This window comes from Sminthopsis crassicaudata, chromosome 3 (assembly GCF_048593235.1).
Source record: "Sminthopsis crassicaudata isolate SCR6 chromosome 3, ASM4859323v1, whole genome shotgun sequence".
NCBI lineage: Eukaryota > Metazoa > Chordata > Mammalia > Dasyuromorphia > Dasyuridae > Sminthopsis > Sminthopsis crassicaudata.
The window spans coordinates 313,138,464-313,150,292 of record NC_133619.1 but is presented as its reverse complement, the minus strand read 5'-3'; the positions used below and the strand labels follow the sequence as shown (position 1 = coordinate 313,150,292).

General features: G+C 36.1%; 1 protein-coding gene and 1 long non-coding RNA gene across 6 annotated transcripts in view; one reads left to right on the top strand and one right to left on the bottom strand.

The window, feature by feature from the left end:
- Nucleotides 1-2,580: 2,580 nt before the first annotated feature.
- Nucleotides 2,581-10,268, bottom strand: LOC141561475 (uncharacterized). Its single transcript, XR_012488066.1, has 2 exons — nucleotides 10,185-10,268; nucleotides 2,581-2,790 (listed from the first exon to the last, which is right to left on the bottom strand). It is a non-coding gene; the product is annotated as an uncharacterized LOC141561475 (long non-coding RNA).
- Nucleotides 10,269-10,314: 46 nt separating this feature from the next.
- Nucleotides 10,315-11,829, top strand: part of MYH15 (myosin heavy chain 15) — a 108,687-nt gene continuing 107,172 nt past the window's right edge. For 3 of the 5 annotated variants that reach the window (XM_074301119.1, XM_074301118.1, XM_074301121.1), the window contains exons 1-2: nucleotides 10,315-10,467; nucleotides 10,667-10,937. In XM_074301119.1, the coding sequence (XP_074157220.1) occupies nucleotides 10,719-10,937 (219 nt within the window). In that variant the 5' untranslated portion in view covers nucleotides 10,315-10,467; nucleotides 10,667-10,718. The remainder of the gene's footprint in view (nucleotides 10,468-10,666; nucleotides 10,938-11,829) is intronic. The other 2 variants (XM_074301123.1, XM_074301120.1) reach the window with 2 other exon arrangements.

Below are 11,829 nucleotides of genomic sequence, written 5' to 3'. Positions count from 1 at the left end.
GATCAGCAGGATGATTTCAGAAAAGTTTGGAGAGACTTATATGAACTAATGCTAAATGAAGTGAACATTATACACAGTTTGAATAAATTCTGTCCTATCAAACTAAATTATGCTATTCTGTAAAAGTTCTAGGTGGGACATAGCAAAATAAATTTATTTGCTTTTGGGCTTAATCCATAAATAAGAATATGAAAAAAGTGAATTCATAGTATCTTTTAGACTACATGTTTCCAAGATGATTTTTTTTGTTTTTCCAAAATGAAAGAAAATTAGAATAAACATTTGCATTTTTTTTTGCATCTCTCATTTTGGAATAGTATAGTGGATTGTGATCTGTACTCTGAGTCAGGAATGCCTGAACTCTATTTCTGCCTCTGATGCGGAGTGGCTAAGTGACCATGGACAGCTCATTTATTCTTTAAAAGCTTGACACATTTCCTTAAGACTATAAATTGCAGAGCAGTTGCTGATCTGAATTAGCAGAGGGAATTTCCTCATCAAGTATCTATATCACATCTGGGAACCAAGATGGCAGAGCAAGCAGGAGATTGCTGGAGCTCTCCCATAATCACCTTTAAACAACTATAAAATAGCCCCTCAAAATGAATTCTGGAATGGAAGGCCAACAAAAATATGGCATAAAACAATTTTCTAGCCCAAGATAACTTTAAAAATCAGTAGGAAAGATCATCTTTGATAAAAGGGGAGCAACATCCAAGGCAGGCAGCCTAGCAAGTGAACATCAGGCCCTGCCTCAGCAAGTGAGGAAGAGACTCTGAACCTCAGCACAGGTCAGTGACTGAGGCCCCATGGACCCACAGCAGTAGTAGGCAAATGGCCAACACCTGCTTGCAGCCTGATGCAGCAGGAGCTACACCCCTACTCCACTGGTCTCAGCATGATGCTTCCTCACATCCCTGCCCTATGGGCCTCAGTGCAACACCTACTGAGTCAGTCAAATCCCCACTGGGTCTTAATGCAGACCTTCCAGAGTCCTTGTGAAGCACCAGACAAGCAACCAGGACTTGCAACCATAGATGTGACAAACTTCAAAAAGTTATTCCTTTTACTCCAGGAGCAGAGCTCAATTTTAAAAGAAAAAACAAATAGACTGGAAAAGATAAGCAAATCAAAACAAAACAAAACAAAAAAGAACCTCACCACAGAAAGTTATAATGGTAACAAGGAAGAGCAAGACATTAATTCAGAAGAGCACAACAATGTCAAAACGGCTAGTTCAAAGCCTCAGAGAAAAATAAGAATTGGTCTCAGACCCCAAAAGAATTCCTGGAAAAGCTCAAAAAAATTAAAAAAAAAAACCAAATAGGAGAGCAAGAGAAAAAATTGGCAAAATAAATGAATTTTTACAACTTTGAGTGAATAAGTTATTTTATTTTAAATACACAAATTAACTATAAAGGACATATGAAGAAAGGCATTATCTGAAACAAGAAAAAGAACTGATAAGTAAAAGTATGCATAGAATAATTTTACATATATGCCTATTTGTGTCTAATGATAGGTAACTCTTAGGGTCGGGGAGAGGGAAGAATGAAAGAAAAAAATTACATGAAAATTTTGTTATATATTCGAAAGGAATAGCAAGTTTGTACATAGGAGATTTGCAGTTTTATATACAATCATCTTTTTGTATTGTATTATATTATTAAAATGCATGTTTTACTCCATAAATTAACAAAAATTTCAAAAAAAGAAAAGAAATGGGAGTGATGTAAGGGAATCATGTCAAAAGCTTGATAAAAATTATAAAAAATGTAAAAATATGCAAAAAGAAAGAAATCAACTCCTAAATAAGTACAATTGGCCAAATGGAGAGGGAAGTAGAAAAGCTAACTGAAAAAAATAACTCCTTAAAAATTAGAATTGGACAAGAGGAAGCTAATGATTCCATAAGACATAAAGAAACAATCAAATGATCAAAACAATGAAAAAATAGATGTGAAATATATCATTGGAAAAACAACAGATTTAGAAAATAGATATAGGAGAGATAATTAAGAAATTATTGGACTATCTAAAAACCATGATTTTAAAAAGGACCTGGACATCATACTTCCAGAAAATATCATGGAAGTTTCCTATATTAATGAGATCCTGATTCCAATCCCCATCTTCATTGTTATTAATAATGAATTGTTAGAGTATTCAGTGTTTGCTTTCATTTGATAAGCTTAGGTTCAGGCCAGCCCTCAAACAGACGCTTATTTCCTCTTAGGTACTTGGCCTGCATCTTTGAATAGCTTTTATCAAATGATGGTCATGTTTGGATAATATGACCTTGTGGGCTAGACAGCTTTATTGAGACAGCTAAGGAGAACCAGCATTATTAATTACTACAATGCTGTTGTAGTAAGACAATCACCTAAGTAAAATTAGGCACTTATCTCACTAAGCCTTAATTGTTATCAATCATTGTTTTAATTAACCCTAATTTTCTCTTGGATAAAATCTTTTCTCTTATGCATCTTAAATTTCTCTACTTCCCATCAAAAGTTTTTTTTTTTTTTTTTTTTGGTTGTTGTTGGGGAGGGAATCTGGGGAGAAAGGGAAATTCATAACTCCAGGATTACAATGATTTATTGATATTCATCAGAGCTGAATAACAGAGTGTTTGCATTTGTTCATCAATCTAGGAAAAGAGACAACTAACTGTATTTAATAAAGGCAAACTCATGCCTGCCTTTTGATTAACCTTCATTTTGTTCTAGAAGTTCTTGCCAGCTGTGTCTTTAGCCACTTTTCTGCTCCTTCTGCACATTTTTCTTGCCACTGTATATAGGAAAAAAGAAATGAAGATATGGTAGGTTACTACATTTGCTCACTGAATTCCTGAGGTGATCTTTTTTTTTTTAACCTCAGGAAGAAAGGAGTCATTTGTACTTACTAGCCATAACTCTTTGTCCTTTGGAGGTAGGGCTTGCATTATTCCTTATTTGCATTAAATGATACCTTAGCAATAATCACAATATAAGATTTAATTTTCTTTAAAAAACACAATCCTGCTTTCTTGGGCTGATGAATTCAAATTTACAAAAAATATAAATGCTAAAAAATGTTTAAGTAGAACTAGAAGGAATTTTACAACAAAATATAAAGTGCTATCACTACACACATTTTATGATAGAGAAGAACCGACTAACTATTCTCTGACTAATCATAACAACTATATACTTTTTCTCCTAAGGTGTTTTAGAGCTGACCTCTTGGATCACCTGGAAAAAGAGACAGATGAGAGACTAGCTAATATCTTCATACTAATCCCAGCCTCAGTATAAGGGGAAATGATGTAGGCCAAATTCCAGAAGATCCTGTAACAGAGATACCATACTTTTAGATGTATGATACATATCAGACATATCAGATAAGGTAGAATAAACAGCACTGGTCTCATAGAGGTTTGAATTCTAGATCTTTTGCTAAATTTTTAGGTGACTGTGGTTAGTCACATATCTCATTATCTCAATTTCTTCATCTATAAAATGGAGTTAACACTACCTACTGCTTGCATATCTCCTTGTTTTATTGTAAAGATCAATTGAGATAGTGTGCAAGTACTTATAAAAGTATTTTGCATTATGCAAATACAAAGAGGTATTATTACTTAAAAAATTATTTTCAGTTCCAAATTCTCTCCCTTTCCTCCATCCCTCTTTCATCCTTTGAGATGATAATACATTACTTTTATATATATGAAGTCATGCAAAATATGTTTACACGTTAGCTACATTACAAAAAAAGCTAGAATAACAAGGTAAGGGAAATTATGTTTCAATCTACACTTATTTGCATCAGTTCTCTATCTGGAGGTGGATAACATTTTAAATGATGAGTCCTTTGGAGTTGTGTTGGATCATTATATTGATCAGAATAACCAAGTCTGTCATGGCTGATTATTGTTACAAAATTATTCTTATTTCACATATTATTATCCTGGTTCTGTTCTCTTCACTTTGTATCAGTTCATATAAGTCTTTTCAGGCATTTCTGAAATATCCTAGCTCATCATTTCTTATAACAAATTGTATTTCATCACAATCATAAACCATAACTTGTTTAGCCATTCTCCAATTGATGGTTATCCTCCCAATTTTTAATTCTTTTACCATAAAAAGAACTGCTGTAAATATTTTTACATATGTATTTTTTCATTTTTCTTTGATGTCTTTGAGATATAGACCTTATTGTTGAGTCAAAGAATGAGTTGCTGAGATACTTTTCAATTGTGTCCAACTTTTTGACCCTGTTTAGGGCTTTCATGGAAAAGATACTGGGATAGTTTGCTATTTCCTTCTCCAGCTTATTTTACAGATGAAGAAACTAAGGCAAACAGGATTAAATACTTGCCTAGCATCACATAGCTGGTAAGTGTCTAAGGCTGGATTTGAATTTAGGAAGATAATTTTCCTGATTCTATACCTACTGTTCTATCCACTCTGCCATCTAGCTACCCTCAAAGGGTATACACAGTTTCATAGCCCTTTGAGCACAGTTCAAGTTGTTTTCCAGAATGGTTGGACCTGTTTATAAATTACATATACTTATTTCCCCCAGCACATTTTCCATTTCTATTATTTTAGCCAATCTGATGGCAGTGAGATGTACAGATAACATTATTACTGAAGTAGTATATTTGTCACGTATCCTGGATAAGTTGGAAGATACATTCTTTTTCTGGAAGCCTGTCTTAACCTGCTTTTTATTCTTTCTCAACCTTAAATTCTACTCCTGATAGGTGAATTTTACCCTTATCTTTCCAGGAACCAGTCTTTATCATTTTCATGTCATTTCCTCACCAAGCTGCTTAAACTCCCACCTTTCTTTTCACTTATTTATTCCTTTTCTCCTTTTAAATTCTCTTTTACATATTGTCTCCCCCTATTAGTAGAATGCAAATTCTTTGGGGGTGTTGGGACTACTTGCTTATATTTGAATCCTCAGAGCCTTACAGTATTTGCCACATATAGTAAGTGTTTAACAAATTATCTGTTTATTTATTTTTTTCTTTGCAGTCAGAGCTGCACTTTTACTAGTCTGGTGGAATATCAGAGTCTTTCTGGTTGGGAAGAACTGGCCAAGAATGCAGCTTTTCTTAAGATCAGCTTTTCTTGTGAAGTCTGTGGAAAGTGGAAAAAGGTGGCTGGGCTTAAGGAAGAGTTGGCAAAGCTGAGCAAAGCCTTAGAGAAAGCAACATATCAGGAGGAGGAATGGATAGCAAAGCAAGTCTTCCTTAATCGTGAAAAGAATGACTTACTCCACCAGCTGCAGGCTATGAGTGTTCCACCTGGTCTGCTATTCATTCACTCATTCTCTCTTTGGAATTACTTGCGGGTTTTTTGGGTAATGATTGCTTGGGAAGGTTAAAAAATAGCAACCAGCACAGAAGAATGAGAGTTTTTCAAACTCTATCAATTTCTTCTGAATATGGGTAATTAAACATTTTAAAATGACCTCTCTGTTTCATAATCAAGTGAGTAGATTTTTTGGCATCTAGTCTTTGAGTATAATTACATTTTACCTTATTAGAGGTATCATGATATATTACAGGGATCAGTAAACTTCTAGATACTGAACATGTATATAATAGGGGTAAGGACTATCTGATAATGGGTCAGTTCTTAAAGTATGCTCAGATTTGCCTTTCCTGACAAGACACATATGTATGCATGTGTGTATGCATGTATATGTATATCTTAATGTGCATTCTAAAGCTTTTAAATAGACCCTGACTCACTTGCACCCCTGAACCATACTTAAGAATCCCTGTAGATGCATAGTGACTTAGAAAAATCACATATTAATATGATCTTTGTTTTATTATATTTAAAAAATTTTTGTTAGATATTTACCAATTACATTTTAATGTGGTTCTGCTGCATTGAGGAGTGTTGGGGGAAAAGGGAAGTTGTTGTATATTTGACACCTCTAGTCTAAAGTACTAAAATACGTTTGATTGTGGTCAAAATATCACAATAGGCTCCAAAGCATTTCTTTGCCTTCAGTTTTTGCCATAAGCCAGGTGCCTTCAATACAGTTTTTTTTTGGTTTAAAAACATTCAGTGGCTCCATAGGCCCTACAGGATACAACTTTTAGTCTTTTATCAAAGAACCTTTAGAATCTGGATCCAACTTAGAAGGAGCGAAAAATCCTCCCACCTATATACAGCAGGTATCTTTGCTAGAAGGAATAACTAACTCCATCTCTCCCCTTTACCCTAGGTTAATTTGCATGGCATGACTCAGTTAGCCCAAACATTGATAGGGACTAGGAGGATAAAAAAAGAGATGGAATAAAGAAGCCCTTCCATGGGAAATGGGGAATGAGTGGAAGATTACCTCTTAGGTAAAGAGGGAGGAATAGGAAATAGAGACTTGCTCAAAAATAGCCAGGAAGCACTTGGGACCAGTCTGTGGGACCCATTCAAACATACATGTACATAGAGGCAAAAGGAAAAATACCCCCAGGAACATCCTGGAGTTGGGTGGGAATGAACCAGAATGAACAGAGAGTATTATAATACTCTCTGTCTTCCCCCTTATCCAACTGGTATAATGTCTTAGGAAGGTCAAACAACTATCTTGGAAGAACCATGTGAAGAAGAACCCATAATTCCTAATAGGAGGGGGAATCAGAACAGCAATTTTCTTTCCTTTATGGAAGATCCTTTATGACTGTAGTTGCTTATTCTCTCCAGGAGATGGCATCAGGTGTTGAGCAGCTACATCAGTAGATGGAAGGATTGGCAGTAGTACAACTTTTTCATGCTCAGAATCAGAATAACTCTAAGTCATTTACTTAGCCAGTCAGTCAGCCAGTCAACAAACATTTATTTTATTATTTTTATACTTATAGTTTTTAATATTCATCATTGCAAAACCTTGTGTTCCATATTTTTCTCTCTCCTTTCCCCTCCATCCCCTCCCCTAGACAGCAAGTCATCCAGCATAAGCTAAACAGGTGCAATTTTAAAAAAACATTTCTCTACATTTATCATGCTGCACAAGAAAATGGGAAAAAATGAGAAAAAAGCAAGCAAACAAACAGCAGCAACAATAAAAGTGAAAATACTATGCTGTGATCCACATTCAGTCCCCATAGTCCTCTCTCTGAATGCAGATGGCTCTCTTCATTACAAGTCTATTGGAATTGGCCAAGTGCATTACATCAACAAACAGTAAAGGTTTTCAGCTTGCCGTGCCCTGTCTCTGAATTCTGTGAGAACTGGCTTCTGTTTGTCTTATTGGACTGAGTCTCCACTTTCTTATTTTGGACTAAATTAGAGTTAATCCTTCTTATGGGTCCATTCTCTCCCCAGCTCTGAAGGTGAATACTTCCTGTGCTTTCACAACCTGCTACAATTTAGGTATCTTCTGTAAGTGGATTCAGATTCTAAAGGGTCTTTCACTTGTCTTTCTGGTCCCTTCTTCCTCTGGAGTAACTGAATTAGTAATGAAAATCAGTTCAGGGCATTTTTAGAGAAAATACTTACAAAAGAAAAGATGGTGGAAGAGAGCTGGTAGCTACTCTCACTAGGAACCCCTGACACAGTGTTTGAATGCAGGGCAATAGTGGTAATGGTAGTGGGTGGGTGGGGGGATAAAGGATAATCTACCACTATGTAACTTTCCAGATTTCAACTTTCCTTTTAATAAATCCTTCACAACAGATCTGCTTATCTACCCCAAGCACACACCTTTTTTTGTCACTGAACATTTATTTAGGTTGTTTTCTTCTCCTGACTAGATCCATCATTACCTCGCCCCCCCCCTTTTTTTTTTTTTTTCAAATTCTAGTTCAAATTCTATGTCTTCCAGGAAGACTATCTTGATCATCCTAGTAGGAAGTAGTCTTTTCTTCCTCTGAATCTTACATTTTATGGTCTGAATCTGCCACATGATACTTCTGATATACTATGTAGTACTGCAATTATTTGTGCACATATCTTGTCTGCTCTAATATTTTCTGAAGAGCAATAGCTGTTTTTGAAATTGTTCTGTTTCCTCCCTGGTAGTACCTGGCATAGTGGTTTATAAAGCACGCATCCAGTGCTTAAATAGTAAGTATTGAATGAATTAATCAATCAAAGAAATTAATTTTAAAAGCATTGTATTAATTTTTTTGAAGTTCAAATTCAGTAACATCAACCAAACAGCTAAACTCTTTTGATGATTTTGAACTCATTGAAAGAATTTTCAGGAAAAAAATAACTTATTAAAGAGCTGAATTTAGCTATACTCTTCCCTTGGACAAATTCCATGTTCTAAATTTGCAGTCTAGATTCTTTATCCAAGCTTTAACACATGAACACACTTTTTTTGAACACTTAAAAAAAATCAAACCTCTTTGCCCCAAAATCATTCTTTTTTGAAATGAGTGACAGTGTGTGATAGGTTTGGGATAACTACAGATGAGACTCAGCTATCCTTTTCTGTCCTCTAACCTACACAGGAGTGGAGCATATCCAGTTTTGGGTGGACTGTCACTGCTGTTCTATGGAGCAGATTTGGGAAGCAGAGCTCCAAGGGAAATGGGAATGAAGGCTAGGACTTTGGAATGGGAGCTTTAATATAAAAGAATGGGATTGTGATGAAGCTGAAGAAAAATCCAAGTCAGTCTGGTTACCTAGAAGATAGGTGGTATTTATATTTGTTAGTCACTGTGTCAAAAATGGACAGAGCTCAGCCCAACGGGGGTCAAACCAATAAGCTTTCTTCTGACACAGATTGGAAATCCTGAGTTGGCCCTTTCCAATTAACACAGTGAGTCTGGGTGGGAATAACAGTCACTGGGGAAAGAATCTTTAGGCTGTTAAACTGGCACCCACCAAAGCTCAGTCCCCAAACCCTGCTGTCATGTGTAATGAATGGATCAATGACAGTCAATTGGATACTCCTCTTCTTTCAGAGCTGGTGGCAGGCCCAAGATACATGCTGAATGGAATAGAACAAAATGTCTGTTCTACTTGTCATCCGGGGCTGCAAGAAGATGAAATACTTCCATTATTCAACAAATTTTGGAGGCTCTTCTGTCTTGTAGCTGATCTTCCCTGCTAAAGCAGACTTTACATTTTTCATTTAACTCCCTTTTTGAGGTCCTGATTGAGGACAGAGATTTACTTTTCTCCCCTTTTCCTTTCTCCTCTTTGTCCTTCACCCTCCCCCCCACCAACTCTGTAACCAGTTGCTGAGCAGCCAGTAGCATCTCCTGCCAAGAGTTGACCCAGAGGCCAGTAAACAGGATTTTGCCTTTATCTGCTACTGATTTTACTGCAGAGACAACTTAAGCATAGCAAATGAGAAGATAATACACTTCCTGAGCCAATATGTTGCAGAGGACGAGTGAGGTCTTAGAAAAGGGAAATGGAGATATGTTTGGAGTTGTGGTGCAGCAAGACCTGCTGCAATCAAGAGCTTGCTCACAAAGAAGAGGTTTCATTTAGCTTCTAATGGAGACAAATTAGAGGGAACTTGATTGAAGGATTCAGACTTATGAAAGGTGCTTTATAGTGAAAGGCAATCAGCTCCTTCATTTTGATCCTGACCCGTAACATGAAGAACAATGGGCCACTCAGTGCGAGTTAGAGGCGGTACATTTGGAAACGGATAAAAGGAAATGCTTTTTTTTATGCAGCATGGGTACAACTTGTGGAGTTTACTGTTGCTGGAATCATTGAGGCAAAAAAATTATTAGAAATCAAATGAAATGTCGCTATTGACCTCAAGTAACTCTGGGAATCTTGAGACCAAGCTGTGAGAAAGTAGTCCATGATGTGATTCTGTTTAGGAAAATGGACTGGTACTGGATCTGTGGGTTTTTTTTCCTCCCACAAACAGTTTAGCTTATATAGTCTTAAGAGCTGCAGAAAGCACATTTGAATGTGTCACAGCCTGGAGCCCAAGTCCTCCTGGATTCAAGGTTAGCTCCTCTGTCCACCACAAAGTACCATCTAGTGATTGGCTACATTTACTAAATATATATTTAGGTTAGTAAAATGAAAGTGTTGAGGACAGGTATAAGGCAGGAAAGGAGTGTCAAGCAGGATGGTGAGGGTAATGGCAAGCCCAAATTATGTCATAACTAGTAGGTGTTTGGAGTTCCTTGAGGCAAAATATGGGTAAACTTTCACACTGGGGAGGAGGTGCCCCTCCTTGGGGAAGAAACTCACCCCATAGATACTCAGATCCTAGGCTAAAGCTCCTTTTATTCTCTGCTAGTTGTAGCTCTGATTGATGATATTATGGAATGGATTCCATCATAAATAGTCTGCATTCTGTAGTGTAATCCTGTTCTGGAATGTGATTTTTTTTCCTTTTGGAAACAACAACATTCACTCAGACTATGTGCCAACATGAACATTTCTAGAAACTGTGGATTTAGAGACACATGCCTTATTTTTTAACATATTTGTTTTTTTGGTCACTGGGATTCCATTCAGTGCCCTAGAAAAGGTAATTTAACTTATTAATTGAGGCTGAAAGATTAAATTTACCTCTAAACATAAGCAAGGCACTCCCATCAGGGTGATTGTTATGTTGTTTCGGTGGTTTAAGAAAAGGCAGATAGACAACATGTTATATAGAGGCCAGGCAATTATCTCTCTACTAAATGTTAAACAAAATTCTTTCTTTGCTGATGAATTATTTCCAGCTGTTGGCAACAGTTTTCTCTGCATCATGGTAGGAGCAAGAGACCCTGGCAGATGTTGAAGAACAGAATAACTCTGATAATATCCAAGATCCAGCTGGAGGCCAAAGTCAAAGCACTCTCTGAGCCAGTGAGGGAAGAAGAGGAGATAAATTCTGAGCTGAATGCCAGGAAGAGGGAACTGGAAGATGAATGCCCTGGGCTGAAGAAAGAAATCGATGACCTGGAAACACTAGTGAAGTCAGAGAAAGAAAAGCACTCTTCAGAACAGAAGGTACTTTCCTTCTTTTTTTTCCTTCTGAAAAGAGAGGCCTGGTGGCCCACATGTCTGTACTACAGCTCTCCCAAATCTGGTTTCTGTCACCAGCTTCTTTTTAATTAGCAAAAGAACTGGCTCTCTTAGGGTACAGGAAGGTTAAAAACTGGTATAAGATACAGAACACAATATGCTGAGCCATCAGATTTAGATTTCAAACACAAGCTTATGTTGAAATCACAGTTAATCTTCCAAGTACTATTCTCCCCATTTGCTTCAAATATCTTTGTGTACAAAATAAGATAGGTTAAAATGGATTTGTTTAGACTCAAAGCGTTTTTTTTGTTTTAGAGAGTCACAGTCAACTAAATAGCTAATTTGGAGTAGGTAGCAATTTTAATTCTGCCATGGATTTGCTATTGGACTTTGAATGAAATGCTTTATTTTTAGGTAGAGAATTGATTTTCTTGTCTTGGTAGTAGTTGAGAATAGCCAAGAATTTAGTGTGTCAAACATTTGGAATTGGTAGACATCCCATATATAAAACTTTTTAAAATTCAAATTTATTTTATTTTCATTCTCTCTTTCCCATTTTCCTCCTCTCCTTCTGCCTCACTAAGAAAAACAAAGCCTGTAACACTAGTGTATATTCAAGTAAAACAAATTTCTTTATTTCCCATTTCATAAAAAGTCTCAGCTATATTCTGAGTCCATCAATCAGTAAATCAACAAACATTTATTAAATGCCTATATATATTATATATATATATATATATATATATATATATATATATATATATATATCAGACATGCTAAGCATTGGATCTTTCTATCCTAGTGAGTAGCATGTTTCATCATGAAACATGTACATTCATATACATTAGAATATGTAATTCCTCTGGAATTATAT